General features: G+C 41.9%; 1 protein-coding gene and 1 pseudogene across 4 annotated transcripts; one reads left to right on the top strand and one right to left on the bottom strand.

Moving 5' to 3' along the window:
* The first annotated feature begins 249 nt into the window (after positions 1 to 249).
* On the top strand, positions 250 to 7,620 carry LOC127771599 (probable carbohydrate esterase At4g34215). 4 transcript variants are annotated; one of them, XM_052297529.1, is made up of 3 exons: positions 250 to 862; positions 2,110 to 2,331; positions 7,173 to 7,620. In XM_052297529.1, the coding sequence occupies exons 1-2, from the start codon at positions 356 to 358 to the stop codon at positions 2,314 to 2,316; spliced, it is 714 nt and encodes a 237-aa protein (XP_052153489.1). In that variant the 5' UTR covers positions 250 to 355; the 3' UTR covers positions 2,317 to 2,331; positions 7,173 to 7,620. The 4 variants fall into 4 exon arrangements, with proteins under 4 accessions (XP_052153489.1, XP_052153488.1, XP_052153491.1 ...); XM_052297528.1 differs by lacking the exon at positions 7,173 to 7,620 and adding an exon at positions 4,843 to 6,165; XM_052297531.1 differs by lacking the exon at positions 7,173 to 7,620 and adding an exon at positions 3,108 to 3,641.
* Positions 7,621 to 13,387: 5,767 nt separating this feature from the next.
* Positions 13,388 to 14,154, bottom strand: LOC127770142 (pumilio homolog 6, chloroplastic-like; annotated as a pseudogene).
* Positions 14,155 to 17,153: the final 2,999 nt, after the last annotated feature.

The following is a 17,153-nucleotide window of genomic DNA, read 5'->3' as shown; positions in this document are numbered from 1 at the left end:
GCATATCTGATGGCTTAAAATCTAGCCTATTTAGGATGTATTTTTTGTCGACAGAAGGTTAACAATTCTATTTTGTTTACCTTATGTGTTTTTCTATTCATCTCGAATTATTGTTGTAGTTTATTTACCTTATGTGTTTTTCTATTCATCTCGAATTATTGTTGTAGTTTATTTAAGCCTGATTGAATAATGTAACTTGTAAAAAAGGATTGCTTGAGTACTTGACGGCTTAGTTTTTGAACAGTGCAAGCAATTGCTCGTCCACGAGAGCAAAACGACGTCCCAACTCCCCCCCCGATCCACCTGCCCCACTGCAGGCTGCAGCTCACACCCAAACGCCTCACGCCCCGCCGCCATGCGCATCTTCGTGCTCTCCGGCCAGAGCAACATGGCCGGCCGCGGCGGCGTCCACCACCGGCGCTGGGACGGCGTCGTGCCGCCGGAGTGCGCGCCGTGCCCCTCCGTCCTCCGCCTCACCGCCGCGCTCGACTGGGTGGAGGCGCGGGAGCCGCTCCACGCCGACATCGACACGGCCAAGACCTGCGGCGTCGGCCCCGGGATGGCCTTCGCCCGCGCCGTCCTCCCGCGCCTGGACCCGCCCGGCTCCGGCGTCGGCCTCGTCCCCTGCGCCGTCGGCGGCACCGCCATCCGGGAGTGGGCCCGCGGGGAGCGCCTCTACGACCAGATGGTGCGCCGCGCGCGCGCCGCGGCGGAGTGCGGGGAGATCGAGGCCGTGCTGTGGTACCAGGGGGAGAGCGACGCCGAGTCCGACGCTGCCACGGCCGCGTACGCCGGGAACCTGGAGACGCTCATCGCCAATGTCAGGGAGGATCTTGGGATGCCTCAACTGCCATTCATCCAGGTGATGATATTCATCATATCTCGGTTGCCTACTTGATTTGACTCTCAAATTTAGAGAATTAACTGGACGCGATGAGCCAACGATAATTTTGTTCAAGAAATGTATTTGGGGATTTCTTGGCCGTGTCATGTTTCTTGACTGCGTTGACCTAAATGAGAGGCAATGCAAAAGGAAAATAATCAAAACACTCCCAATATTTTTAGTAGAAGTGGTTTCCCCATAGTTGTACAGTTTAGTAGGCGAATTCCGATAACACAAAGAATGAATTCAGGATATTGATGGTGAATTACTTTATTTTAGTCATATTCAATATTCAATTGGTGTTGCCGGTGCTCAAGTTATCGTATTCGTGTACTACCTTTGCGGCTATGGTAATTATAATTGAGCAAATATGCAGGGAAAGCATTATTCTCAGCCTTGCAATAATGTCCCTAATGTCTATGTATCATGTATGAGGTAACCGACCGCTATATTCTGTCACCACTTTCAAAAGGTGCTACCATCTGCAAGAGTACCATATTGTTTCTTTAGAATAACTTTAGTCACAAACGAATCTTTATAAAGTAAAGTTGGTTGCAACATTTTTCCATCTGTAATACTAAAAAATCTTTAAAGTTGAACTTTACCTGTTCCCCTCTTGAGTTCATCGGTACATTTGTGTTTTGTTGATTTATACTAGAGTTGTACTAAAATGTACTAACCAATTGTTTTCGTGCTTTTGCTGTACTACTATATGTTACTCTAAATATAAGTCATCTTAGTCTTGTGCGTGAATTTAGGAATTGACTTATATGGCCTTGTTACCGTTCAGTTATTACTTATTACACTTTGGAGAGGATACCTCATTTATTCGTAACAGTGATAACATTCAGTCATTCAAAACATAAGAGAAAAAAAAAAGGTTGGACGATTATACATGTGCCTAGATGTTGCTTTAAGAGATGTATAAAGTTGAAGTTAATAGTTTCGATTTAATACATCATCAGGCCCTCTTTTACATCCCCCAGTACAAGATAACTGATTGGTTTTAACTAGTAAACTAATATGTTTTATTTTGCATGGCTCTGTAATCTTTCTTTTGAACCTTGAATTTTCTTTATTCAGTTAGCAATATAAGATGGCTGGTTTCACTCTTTCTACACACACAATGCCATCTTATGTGTCAACCAACCTTACCCTTTATTTGTACTCGATATCATTTGTAATATGGGATATCATTTATATCAAGATTTGTTTGCATTAAACAGGTTGCTCTTGCATCTGGGAATAAAAAGAACATTGAAAAAGTGAGGAAAGCTCAGCTTGGTATCAACCTGCCCAATGTTGTAACTGTGGACGCATTTGGACTGTCATTAAATGAAGATCATCTGCATCTTACCACTGAATCACAAGTAAAGCTTGGTGAAATGCTCGCACAAGTCTACATGAGCAATTTTTTGCCAGCAACATGCTAGGAGGAGTCCTGTCAGGTGAAATAATCTGTTTAACTCTGGAAGTTTGGCACCTAAATATCTTTCTCTTTAAACTGTTATTATAATTCTTCATTTTCTCGTTGGTTGAAACTATCTAGAGGTGAACCAACCAATTCATCTTGCATTTCTTGCACAGTAGCATTGATCCTTTCATTTAGCAGGACATCAACTTACTGGTCAATTATGTGTTGTATCTAAATTTAACAATTCGAGAGCAAAACATCTTAATCACCCAAGAGGAAGTAATTTTCTCCTTTTCAACATAAGTTGGCCATGTAAGATAGAATTCAACTCCAGTGCCTTTTGTGTTCCTCCAATATATAAGTTTCTTCTTTATTTTGATCAAACGAATTTGATGTGAGATTAAGAACTTCTGTTTGGTTTCATGTCAGTTATACTATCGTGGTCATGTTTCCTTCACATATATTTGCTAGGCCTGGTAGATTTTAGGCTCAAGCACTTCAAAAGAAAAGTCATAAAACTTACACGAGCACTATACATTAAATAAATAGAAAAAATATATAAGTATTTTTCTTATTGCATTCCCATGTTTTCGGGGTCTTCTCATCTGCCGTCCACATTATTGCAAGACTGTCAAGTATTGGTTTTTAATCATTAAAAAACCGTACTTGTTTCTCTCTAATAGTACATACCCTTACACACATGGTGGGCAAATTTGAAGTCATGTATAATTGGCAAACTCGCAAAAAGTTGCCTGAATATCTGAACATGTTTACCTGTTTAAAGGAACTCCTTTTTTTTTTTAACATCAGCTTTTCATCCGTGGAAGACACCAGCAGAATCTCTCTTGACAGAATAGAATATTATTTTTGAAGTGAGGTAAACTCGATCTGCACCTACTAAAATGTACCCAGTCAAAATAGGAAAATAAAATAAAAGGTGAAACAGTCTAAGACAGATCATGTGCCTTGCAACAACATACTTTGCAACCAAAAATAAACAGGTAGAAAACCCTCCAAAGCACTCCCCACTACTCTAGCTTCTTAAACAAAACATTCTTCGCTCTCCAGCATGGCGTCTTCAACGAAACAATGAACCTGTCTGGAAGGCATAAAACCGGTCCTGCTTTATGGTGGAAATTTGTGGACGTTGCTGTTAGCAATTTATAGTTTAAAACTCTCACAGTTTTCACATGGCTCTGTTGGCATTGTTGATCTCTGTAGAAATCCCAGCACATAAGTGAAAGCCCCAGCTGTTATGCTAGCGATTCATAACTCAATACTTTCATGTGGGGCGGTGGGCCGGTGGGCCGGTGGCACATGCTCTATTGACATATTTTTTGTTCTCTGCAGAATGCTAGCGTATCAGTGAAAACTCAAATTGATAGCAAGCCATCCAGCTGTTGTTACTGTTGTACAATAATGGAAAACCTCTCTTAGGTGTATCTCAGTGTAAATAACAAAAACTTACTACCATGAGCACTGTAATTGTGAGGTTGGAGATTGACATTGAATCGCGCTAGTTACGAGCCCTTACTCTGAATTTGCCACTATATAGTGCCTTTTTTTTAATTACATGGAAGCTGTGCACAAATACCTGTGAGTATACCTCTTATAACACATGATAATGAAAGAGATGAAGTCTAGTGACAAATTCCTCGTCTTACTAAATTCCTGTTAATCAGACATATACGTGTAACACTTGTTGGAACCAGGATTTAAATCCTATTAAGTGACAATTTGGCATAGTGCCTCTCTTGTCCTCTCTCATGTTCCTCTTCCAGGCCTGCCACTAAAGCTAAAGCACTGATGATGGCCCTTGGTCATATAAATTTTACACGCACGATGTTTTCTTCATGGTTTCTTCATGCTAGAGACATTTAAAAAGTCTATTGTTGCTGGTATGTTTTCTTAATCAAACAAGTATGGTTATTTTGTCCTATGCATTCATGCAGTGCAATTCGTAACTCAATTTGCAACTTCTGTTTTGTTTCATGTCAATTTTACAAACTGAATTACGCTTTGGGGCATCTTTTATTGCCATAGTTTTACTTTGAACCACCCCAAATCCAATTTTGACCGGTATACTCCGGTAAATATATGACCGTCTCATAGGTGGAGAATTTTACCAACGTGATGGAGCCAATGTCCTCAATCGTTAATTCTAAAACAAACATAAATTTAGTTAATGTGCTAAAGAAGTGGTTTTGAGTAGTCTAAAGTAAAACAAACATAAATTTAGTTAATGTGCTAAAGAAGTGGTTTTGAGTAGTCTAAAGTAAAACAAACATAAATTTAGCTAATCCAAAGTGAAAAGTTTGGATTAAGGATGGTCTAAAGTGAAACCGTGGCAACAAAAGTTGGTCTAAAGTGCAATTCACTCATTATACTATTTATGGTCAAGTTTCTTTCACATATATTTGCTAGCTTGGTACTGGTAGTATTTGGGCTCAAGACCTTTAGAAGAAAAGCCATAAAACTTATGCGAGCACTGGAGATGTATTTTTGATATTTCATTCCTTTGTTTTCATCTGTGTCGATTCTCTAGATTGGCAAGTAAATTTATAGGGTGCACAAGATCGAGAAGAGATGGTGATATATTTTTATACTGATTAAGACCCTTGGAAGAGGTAACACCCTACTTCAGTTGTTTGTAGATTAGATCTGTATCAAAGTGTGCGCAACACGGTGTGTGAATAGCACGTAACACGTGTATGCTCATCCTAATTGTTTCCGGCCTACCGTTATATAGACATAAGGAGGCCGGCTACGGTAGGTAGCGTACCCCATATAATCCGGGTACCTACCACCTATTTATATCGGATAAGATTTATATTCTTATCTTTGATCCCTTTTACTCCCTCTGTTTTGTATTGTAAGACTTTTACATCTATATGAATATGAGCAATGATTGAAAGTCTTACATTGTGAAACGGAGGAAGTATTGGATTACAATGTGCCATATGGGCTTAGACTTCTTGGCCCACCTTATGTAATATAGCCCAAAGGCCTAACCTCGGGTACTCGGGTACCGTGTCCCCTACAATCTGCAATCCACATTACGTTTGTTTGTTGACGAAACTATATTGCAAGACTGCCACGTCTTTGGTTTTTAATCATCAAAATATTGTACCATTTTTTTCTCTAATACGTACATAACCTGATACAGTGAAAGAGTGATTCCAAAGTCATATATATGACAAATTTGCAACACATTACGTCTGTTTGTTGACGAAACTATGTTGCAAGACTGCCACGTCTTGGGTTTTTAATCATCAAACGATCGTACTACTATTTTTTTCTCTAATACGTACATAGCCTGATACAGTGAACGAGTGAATCCAAAGTCATATATATCGCAAATTTGCAACAAGTTGCCAAAATGTCTGAAGATGTTTTACCAGTTAAAAAACTTCATTGACTTTTTCTACAACAATTTTTCATCCCAGATAGAATACCAACAGATATTACTAAATAATGGAACACATTTCATTACTAAAACCATTTGATCCCATAACCACCGTAGTAAGTATTTAACTGCCAATTAATTGATATAATCAAGTATTTACTCTTATGAGAAAAAAAACAAACAACAATCTCCAGCTCAAAAGCACCATAAACAAAATTAAAAGCTACTGATCTTATAGTCTTATTCAAACAAAACCTTTATGTTTAGCAAACAATATTAGCAAGAGTTTTTCTAGATAGCCTTATAAGAGAGAATTTGAATAACATTACAGAGTAGTATATTTTGGCCCTTCAAAAAAGGATAATCAAGTATTTACTCTTAAGAGAAAAAAAAACAAACAACAATCTCCAGCTGAAAAGCACAATAAACAAAATTAAAAGCTACAGATCTTATAGTCTTATTCAATGATAACTTTTATGTTTAGCAAATAGTATTAGCAAGAGCTTTTCAAGATAGCCTTATAAGAGAGAATTTGAATAACATTATACAATAGTATATTTTGCTCCGGTGCTGTCTACTGTTAGTATTATACGACCAATATTATTAGGAGCAAATAAATAATTTACTAATACCATGATTAGGAGTAACTATCATTTATGTTTTTTCCTAACTAAATCGATATCCATTGCGCTGATATCGCTCATATTAGCAAAGAAGAAAAAAGGTTTAGTCAATGATAAATGACGTTTATACCCTTCCGCACCTATTTTTTTTTACAATAATTCCCATTCATGTTTCTACTACCGCTAAATGGGTGGTAGTATAAATTAGATCTGAACCTTAGATCCACGGTTTAGATTACTTTTTACTAACAATAGAGAGCACCGTAGTGGGGCTCTAGGCAGTAAGGCACGGTATGTTAAGAGATCGAACAAAAAGAAGTTTGTTGCATCATTCTTAGGCTGCATCAACGAGTGATTTTCATGTTATACTTTCTCGTTCGAAGATAGCAGGATGAATGGATATAGGATGTCAATCCATACATTCTTCGACGTTGGGACTTGGGAGCAAAAGGGGAAGGATGTGCTCAGTTTTGGTTTATCTTTCTTTGCCACCGGTGATTATTTTCGTTGATCTTTTCTATAGAGTAAACACCTGGTGTTATTAATTTATGGCTGACAGAATTAGTCACTACGGTGGGTCCAAGCCATTCAGCCGTTCATTTCTCGATTGGTGGCATTGCTGTCGTTCACAAAGGCAGAAGTTATGGATCGGCCTCTCGCTGCCCAACAAAACTGAAACTAATCTATGACCATATAATGTTGTAAGCTGAAAGACTTTTTGGCACATGCATGCAAATTCTTGATGACAAAATTAGTTTTTCTATGCGACCAAAAACGATCTTGACATGCGGTTTGATGGCTCACCTGCATACATGTGTCCGTGAAAATCAACATTTTTGCATGCAGGTGGCCCAACCACATGCGAAGACTCACGGCATTATTGCAGGCCAGTCTCTTAACGCCATCCCAAGGAAGATCAATTATCACATGTGCCAGCCTGCAATAATGTGTTTCTCACGTGGCCTATAACCCACTGGCCATTTGGGAAGATTGTGCCTCCTATGTGATATAATATTTCCCGCTATTTCTAATCGAAATCTGAAATGCTATGCATAGGACCTAACTGATTTGTCGTTCTTAGTACATAATACCTTATATCTTGCACTAACAAATAAAATAGTATTTCAATATGTAAAACTGAAAACATTCGTATACATATTGTTGACGGGGATACCCGCGGACCGTATTTTGATGGTATTGGGGTACGTTGGTACAAGGATCTACACATACGATATCAAGCACACAAAAAGACAAGGATTATACTGGTTTAGGCCCCTCGTAAGGTAATAGCCCTAATCCAATTTATATGGGATTATAGAAGAAACCACATATTACAAAAGAGAACAACCGAACTACGAGATTACTGACGAGATCCTTGTCGAGAAGGGCTCGATGAGATCTATCGGCGAATAGGCTTCAAGTCCTCCGGATTACTTATGTGGCGGCGGGTGTCTTGCGCTAAGATTCGATGCCCCGTACCTCCCCGGGGGTATGTATTTATACCGCAAATCACCTTGGTCTCCAAGTAGAGACAACAGACCCTGTATGGTATGACACAATCCCTATTCCCTCCGAGTAGTATTCTAATAATTCCCGCTCTTAAGGAATATTTCCATAAGAACTCATTGATTTCCTTATCTTAAATGAGTCCTCTCCTTATACTGGAGGATATACCGTATCCGTATATCTCATGAATGATGAATCCTAGGATAGAGGGTATGCTTTATCCGTAATCCTGACACATATAAACATGTTTGTCCCATATTTACAAATTAATGATAGTCCCCGACGAAGAAATATACATTTTCACTGCACAAGTTCTTTCTCCCACTCCCATGAGAAATTTGCATATGTGCCACTCAAAAAACCTGGCTTCGCTACAATGCCACTTTTAAAATGGGATTCGACCAAATGTCACTTTTAACCCGCGAGCATTCGCTGCAATGCCACTTTGGGGTTTTGCTGCATTTCGAAATTAATTTTCCTCAATTTCACATTTTCTCGGGCGCTTTTGCCCTAGGACTAGTTGAATCGGACCTGGTCTTCTCTTTTTTTTCAGGCCGACGAACACGAGCGCGAGCAGAAGAGAAAGGAGGCAGCAATACCAGCGCCGCACAACACCATGCCGCGTCGCTGTGCGAGACGTCGCGCCGCCCCTCCCTGGTCCCCCACTGTGCCGCCTCCTCTCTCACCAGTTGCGCCGCCGCCTCTCGTCGCCAGCCACAGTGCCTACCAGCCCCCACCCCCGACGCCTCCCCCTGGCCCCGCGACGCTGCCGTCACCCTCGCCATCGGATCGGGAGGAGGAGGAGGAGGAGGAGGAAGGCCACATGCCATGGCCGGCGCCACTAGCGGCGGCTGGTCGCCTGCCAGCCCTCGCCCCGACACCTCCCACTAGCCCCGCGACGCCGTCGTCGCCCTCGCCATCGGACCGGGAAGCCGCGAGGCATACGTGGTGGCTGGCGGCGGCTGGCCATGGCTGAAGTGTCGGAGCGGAAGTGGAACGGCTGGTGGAGAGAGGCTGCGCGCAGCTAGTGGGAGAGGAGGCAGTACGGTGGGGGATCGGGGCGGCGCCGGTGTCGCTGGTGCTCGCGCACGCTGTTCGTCGGGGCTCAGCGTCCAATTCAACCAGTCCCAAGGGCAAAAGCGTCCGAGAAAATATGAAATTGAGGAAAATTAATTTCGAAATGCAACAAAGCCCAAAAGTGGCATTGCAACGAATGCCCGCGAGTTGAGCATTTGATTGAATCCCATATTTAGAGTGGCATTCTAGCGAAACCATGTTTTTTGAGTGGCACATATGCAAATTTCTCCTCTCTTATGGGCTTGAATTTTCTCTTCTAATACCAGTTTGGCTCTCATTGTCATAGAATTTTTCTAGGGCATTGCAGCAGTGACGGCAAATGAAGTGGCACATGTCAGTGCATACGTTCATAATTGATGTATTGTCAAACCGATTTGCTACATGAGGGATTTGAGGGATCAATGGAAAAAATTGACAATAAATGTTAGGAAATGAATTGCGGATGAAATACTCTGTAGAGAACAATTTCCGAACTTACATTTTTGCAGTTTGTTGTGTACTTCCCGTTGACCTAAGAATCTCACACACATAATATCCACATAGGTTAGTGCTCAGGATTGCTTAAAACACTGTGAACATAATTACCAGCTAGTTTGTCTTGATGTTTAGTTTTGTCCTGTGGATCCTTTATTAGCCCATTATGTGTGATGTAAAACCCATGTGCAATGTGCCGATAAAACATTTGTTCGAGTTATTTAAAAATTTCAGAATAGCAAATAGGTATTGAGGGGGAATTTTATTATACAAATTTAGAATAATGAGGAACTCCATGTAGCTTTGCTTATCACACTGTGTTGGGTCAAGCACTACGATCAATTGGTCCTTTGGACATATTAGGAATAAAATATAGTAGCCGCTGCAAACAAGATAGATGAATTGGAGTTGACATTTGCTAGTAATGATGTATTACTACGAATATAATAATCAAATGGAAGAGTTGCTGCTTACATAAAAGCGTAAGGGACCATCAAGACATTTTTATCTTTGTGTGAGAGCATTGCTCATCCCAAGTATGTCGCTTCCTCGACCTTCTTTTCCTTGTGCAATTTCTTGATATATGCTTCCTTTTCCTCATATATCTTATCCTTTAGTTCTGGGCAATTCTCATGAAGCTGTACAATATTTTGCGTCCTGTGAACCCTAGTTGGATCAAATGACCAACCGGTTGCCTTGTTCTTTCCGCTTCCCGGAATTGTAACCTATATTATGCAACTTGAAAGGAATGGAAGTTTGTTTCATACATTTATGTAAAACATATAAGAGTAAATACTTGCCGGCAAAACACAACAACAAGATCGACATCCATTTTATCCACCTTGAAGAGGGCATGTAGGTCACGAAAATCAATTAAAAATATTCCATCGTGAAAGTGTCACGCAAAAACTTAACACTAATGAAACCGAGGCCCTTTCTAGCTACTTTAATATACCATTCATGCATCACCTTCATATGCCATGGTAGATCCTTCATAAGGTGCCATAGTAAGAATAGCTTGCCATATTCATATTCTTCGAGTGCATATGCATATTTAAATTGCAAGTCCTCGGCCCATTGTACTGACTTCTGGGATTTCAATAGCTGATCAACATGTTCTTTGCCTTTACCCTTGTCCTTTTCTATTGTACCTGTACCCCCTGAAGGCCGAAAGCATAATCCTGTCTTTATCTCTAGACATTTCCTTCGGGTTGTATGTGGAAGCCATCTTTGGTACCAGCTAATGAGGTTCTAGGGTAGTAGGCTTGGGGCCATATGTAGCTACTTGGGAAGGTTGGACTTCGGCTTGAGCAGATTGTGGTGTATGCAGAGATTGGCCCGTGGGAGTAGGTTGTTTAACTGGTGGTGGAAGGGGAGGGGATGGCATTGGGGAATGTGGACGGCGTGATGATGCCATCGGAAGTGGGGAAGGTGAATGGTGTAGTGACCTTATCGGAGATAGGGAAGGTGGACCTGGTGGGGACGACAGCTCTGGAACAACAACTGTCATTAGTTGGGATGGTGCTGGGGTTGATGGTGGCTGTCCAACAAGGTTGTTGTCTTGACGTGGTGCATTGCATTCCCGAGAAGTTCGATCCCCTCCGGTGCGGGGATGCCTCCAACGCGATATGCTCGCCATGGACCTTGGTCACTTGCACCCTTGCATAGTCCCCCGAAATGGTGGAGTTGTGGAATTGTCGACCGGGTATGTCCAAGCCAGTAGCAACATCTTTTGTTTTCCCAGCTCTTCCGATTGGAACAACGAGTCTGCATGGGGTATGGGGTTGTTCTACTGATCCTACACTGCTTGGCACTTGAGCAGTTTACTGGGGTTGAGCAAATAGTGTTGGAATGGCAGTGGGATTTTAAGCCGCCAGAAAGTAGAAATGTTGTTGGACTTCTACCGCTATTTTGTCTTCCAACTTCTCTTTATATATGTCCCGCTTCTTGTAACTCTTGGTGTCCTTTGAAAACCCTTTGTTCCAACTCAGTTTTTGAAGAGATGCCTTTGACCCGACTAGAGTGCTCGGGGTTGCCCATCGTTGTAGTGAGTTGGCTGTTCTCCCTTTTTGGGACGAACTCTCCTGATTTCTCTTTCTTGGCGATCTGCTGCAAACTGGTGGCCACCCGCTCGATCTTAGGATCCTCGAACCAGATTTCGCCGTCCTCCGTGACCTGCCCTGTGCTTTGTGCCCATATCTAGTTTTTGCATTGTTCCTATTGTGGGGGGGGGGGGGGGGGGGGGGAGGGGGGGTCAACCTATTGGGGTTTGCCTTGCTCGGTGAACTTATGTTCCATTTCTCACCATTGATGGACGTGGCTATCGTACCTGCTCAAACCCAATCGATTTAGATGGATGTTTTTCTTGTCCATGTCTGACATTTGTTTGCTTTTCGCCAATGCTTCTGATGTTGTCTTCTTCACGACAAACTCATCCCAACCGGCCTGTGAGATCTTGCCTTATGCTTTGAATGTGTCTTGTTCTGTTGAATGTAGTGCTTGTTCGGATCGAACTTCCACTGTCTGTAGCAATTTCCCATTTTTTTAAGTGCATACTCTTTCCCCCTAATCTCTGAACCGGGTGGATAAACTAGAATTTTCTGTAGCTCCTCTCATAGAAGGTCCTTAATTTATTTTCTCCCATAGATCTATATTTATTGGCCCGTAAAGTCTGGCCAAAGTATCGTATGAATTGCTGAATTTCGACATCACGATCTTCGGCTTGATGGGCTTCCTGTCTCGTTTGAGAGCAGTTACGTAATAAGTTTCCTTTGGCAACTGATTCTTCTCTCTCCACTTTTTGCACAGCCTCCTGCATTAGCCGACGTGTCCGTAGGCTATGGGATGGACGTGGCTGTGTCTAACTCGACTTTATTGAAGGTGGCAGTCTCGGCCGCCTTTCGTTTTGAGTGAACTTTTCAAATCCATCTTCCCATGGGCATACAGTTATGCCTACGACGACACCAGTAGCCTCAACCGCTACTGCACCAAGTGCTACCTCATCACCTTCTGCCCACCGCAACCATCCTAATTAATCCATCCATCCATCCTTTAATTAATTGTATCTTCTTCTATCAATTAATCATCATAAGTATCTATATATGCAGCTCTGGCCGATCCTCTATCAAATCAATATATGCCAATGCAAATCCTAGCTACCTACTCGATCTTACTCTCAACTAGCCGGTATAGCAACATATTGCAGAGAGAGATATCATCGAATTAAGTTTGAAACAAACATACTCCTAGCTGTTAGTACTAGGTAGTTAGTATCAATTCCGTTCCATTGGTAAAATGAAGGAAAATTTTGCTACAAAACATCGTGATTTCGCAGTTTTAACTGTAGGACACGACACGAAGTGACTTTTGAGGGAAAACACTCACAAACGTTGGATATTTGCTGGTAGACACCGCACCCATTAAAATAATAATTTCTAGTTGAAGAGGAGAGAGAAATCATGTGAAATGTCAAAAATGCCCTTGGGCCCACATGTCAGGTCCCCTATCTCTCTTCTCTCTATATCCCCTCCTCTTCTCTCTCTCATCTCACTTGTCAGCGACGATGGCGGCAGGCGAGGTCCCACGGCTGCGGGAGGGCTAGGGCGGAGCGACATGGGAGGGAGAAGATAGATAGGAGAGTGACATGTGGGCCCAAGGGCATTTTTGACATTTCACATGATTTCTCTCTCTTCTTCAACCGGAAATTATTATTTTAATGAGTGCGGTGTCCACCAGCAAATATCCAACTTTTGGGAGTGTTTTCCCCCAAAAGTCACTTCGTGCCTTGTCCTATAAGATATAGCTAAACCACGAAGTTACGGTGTCCTGTAGCAAAATTTGCCTAAAATTAAAAGGCTTGTTCGCTACAGTTCTAATGAACTGATTGTATTGTACAACACCACCGGACTGATGAAATGTAGTTACAACATGCATGTATGGTACAACGAAGGAAAGCAACATTAATTCGCCCAACAACTAGCTTATACTCTCTTTGTCAACTAAAATTAACCCATGTAGTAGAGCGGCGGGGTGAGAAGAGCCAGCAGCCGCCTCCTCTCTGCGTGCAGCAACGATTGGACACATGAATCAATCAATGAATTGAATGAATCAATTTAGTACTAGTACTTGTTTATGGGAAATTATACATATATAATTGTCTAGAACAAGCTAATGGATCAATTAGTAGATAATGAATTGAATTGAACTGAACAATGTAAGCTAGGTAAAACAAATGAAATTAAGAGAGTAATTAAGGTATATACGAACCGCGAGCGGCGAGCATGATTTGGAGGTGGGCGAGGACGTGCCTGCCATGGATGTTGTGGATGAGCCTGAAGAAGTTGCTGTTGACAACTGTGACTATCAAGTCCACCACCCACTCCGCCGCTATCGTCTCCAACATCTTTTGTATCACGTAATTTCCATGCTCGTCCATCATCATCATCTGCATATATGTATGCCCATCAACATTAGCATCAACATAAACACACAAGCACATATGTGTGTGTCTGTGTGTGTACATGTGTTTATGTGTGTGTCTCTTTGTGTGTACATGTGTTTGTGTGTGTGTATTTGTGTGTCTTTGTGTGTGTGATCGATGACAAAATGTAGTACTGACCAGGATTTGGTCCTCGCCGGCACCGGCGATGTCAGCTGCGATGACGAGACGGTCATGGATGCTACCGAATGTCAGGCACTTCTCTATCACATTCAATTGTTACTTTTGACAGCTCATCACAACCATTAACCCCTTCAACCTCATCACCATCATTGCTCGCACTGACTCCCCTCCATGCTCCACAACATACTGCATATATATACAGGCATGCATCTATGTGTTACTATACGACACACACACACACATATCAATATTTCATCCATGTAGTAATTAAAACACAATCAAATATGCCTCTTAATTGATTTCTTTCTCTAGTATTTCACATTAAGTTATAGGACATATTACTTAATATTATTTTAATTAGGAGAGACTTTGTCTACTGTGGTTCACCGGTGGAGAAACCATCTTTCGTCGGTCGGGCTAATTCCACAATAGTCCCGGTTGCAACAAAAACCGGGACTAAAGATGATCTTTAGTCCCGGTTAAAAAGGGTAACGGACATATTTGATCTTTAGTCCCGGTTCAAATGCTGTCAGGGCCTGTCAGGCCCCCACACCAACCGGGACTAAAGATCGTAACTTTAGTCCCGGTTGGTAACACCAACCGGGACTAAAGATCGTAACTTTAGTCCCAGTTGGTGTAAACATCCCGGCGATCTTTAGCCCCGGTTCATAACACCAACTGGGACTAAAGTCCCACCCCTATATATATGTCTTCTTCCTCCTCCAGCCCGAGCAAGCTTCAAAATTTCTTCAAAAAAGAGGGGAGGTCATGCCAAAATTTCTAGTGAATTTATTTTGGGGATTATATACAAATCGGAGGTGCCTAAAAGGTTAGCAACTTCATCCTCCAATGTTTTTTTTTCATATTACATTTGGATCTATGTTTTGCACACTTTTTTGTCTCCAAAATTTTGTTGTTAGTTGATGAGAGAGAAAATTTGTGTGGAGAAGAAAGAATATATAGAAATTTAGTTTATTTGCTAAAGAAGGTTTTATAAAATAGTTGAGAAGGAAAATATAGTGAAAGTTAATCCTGAATAATAGAAAACAAAGTAAAATGAAAAATTAAAATAAGTACAACACATTAATATTAGTTTAAAACTTTATAAATAGTAAATATATAATTATTCGGTGTAATATTTCATAATTTTTGTATGAATAATGATATGTCATTATTGTGTGACTGTTGAAAGAGTTTGTAATTATTTTATAATTATTGTATGACTGTCATTATTGTACGAATAATTATGTGTGTACGATTTTTTTTCATGTCATGTAGATGGATCGGCAATGGATGTACGCTGACCGGCGGTCCAAAGAGTTTATTGACGGCGTGCATTATTTTTTGAGAGTGGCCGAAGCTAATAGGCAAAAGGGTTTTATTTGTTGTCCATGCAATAAGTGTAAGAATCGGAAGGAGTATTCTGCATCCAGGACTATTCATTTCCACCTTTTTGAGTCGGGGTTCATGCTAAGCTATAATTGTTGGACATCACACGGAGAGCAAGGTGTTGAAATGGAAGAAGATGAAGTGGAAGACGACAATATTCCGGACTTTGCTCAGTACACTGGATTTGAAGGAAATCAAACGGGCGAGGAGGAAAGGGATGCTGATGGTAACAACGTTGCGGATGATCTTGGTTAGATGTTGCAGGACGCCAAGGAGGATTGCGAAAGTGAAAAGGGGGCCCATAAATTGGACAAGATGTTAGAGGACCACAGAACGTCGTTGTACCCAGGTTGCGAGCAGGGGCACAAAAAGTTGGATACCACTCTGGAGTTCTTGCAATGGAAGGCAAAAAATGGTGTTGGTGACAAGGCATTTGGTGATTTATTGAAACTCGTCAAGAACATTCTTCCGGAGGGAAACAAATTGCCCGAGACAACGTACGAGGCTAAGAAGATAGTCTGCCCTCTAGGACTGGAAGTTCAGAAGATTCACGCATGTCCGAATGATTGTATCCTATATCGCGGTGAGGAGTACGAGAACCTAGAAGCATGCCCCGTTTGCAAAGCATTACGATACAAGATTAGATGAGATGATCCAGGAGAAGTTGACGGGCAGCTAACGAAGAAGAGAATTCCTGCTAAGGTGACGTGATATTTCCCTATAATACCACGGCTAAGGCGTTTGTACAGGAACAAGGGGAATGCTAGAATGATGCGATGGCACGCTGAAGAGCATCAACAGGACGGGATGCTGAGACACCCCGCCGATGGATCGCAGTGGCGAAACATCGACAGAAAATTTAAAGACTTTGGAAAGGACGCACGAAACATACGGTTTGGTTTAAGTACGGATGGCATGAATCCTTTTGGAGAGATGAGCAGCGGCCATAGCACTTGGCCCGTTACGATGTGTATCTACAACCTCCCCCCATGGCTATGCATGAAGAGGAAGTACATGTCACGACCGGAAATAACCCAACGGGCGTTCCTTATGTGCGTGCATTATTCCTTGTCCCAGGAGGCAAGGTACACCCAAAGTCGATACAATTCAGAGTTTACCAATCGGAAGCGTAATTAAATAATTATTACATGGGCAGCGACGGCCCAGCACACTCAAAGACAACGAAAAACAGCGGAAGACTAAGGCGACGACCACAGGCGCTTGACGGCAGGCACGAGCTAGACACCAAAGCCTTCATCATCCAGGGGCTCCTCTTCTGGGTTTGGGAAAAAATTGAGCAAGACTGAGTACAACCACCGTACTCAACAAGACACACCCATGAGTGCAGAATAAATGCAAGGGAGTACAATGGAGTTATAGTATAGAGGTTAGGTTTTGCAATAAACAGCATTTAAGAGACCCTTAGTTGCTCAAAGCTAAATTTAAAACACGATCCTAGAACTATTTAATATTATTAAACAAGGCCGTGAACCCACACGAACCTACCTTAACCCAAGGCCTACGATGATTCAGACCGAACTGGCAACCCGACCCTGGGTCCCAGCTCGTCCCAAGCCAACCCAGGCCAACCATTCCATATTTTAGTTATTAAGCAGGTTCTAAGGATTAAAACACTAACTTGGGTACATTGCTCGGCTTGCCCATAACCGAGGGCGCGGCTATTCGAATAGATTATACTCTGATCAGAGGTGTACATCTTTACTCACAAGACACATCTTCCTCACGTGTAACCACGTGCC

The sequence above is a fragment of the Oryza glaberrima genome, chromosome 4 (genome assembly GCF_000147395.1).
Source record: "Oryza glaberrima chromosome 4, OglaRS2, whole genome shotgun sequence".
NCBI lineage: Eukaryota > Viridiplantae > Streptophyta > Magnoliopsida > Poales > Poaceae > Oryza > Oryza glaberrima.
Note: the sequence above shows the minus strand (reverse complement) of the source record. Positions and strands in the feature narration are given on the sequence as shown.

Bases quoted from the DNA above. Each gene is read 5' to 3' on its own strand.
- LOC127771599 (XM_052297529.1), top strand. From the start codon at position 356: ATGCGCATCTTCGTGCTCTCCGGCCAGAGCAACATGGCCGGCCGCGGC. The intron at 863-2,109 runs GTGATGATATTC...TGCATTAAACAG, and splicing joins CTCAACTGCCATTCATCCAG to GTTGCTCTTGCATCTGGGAA.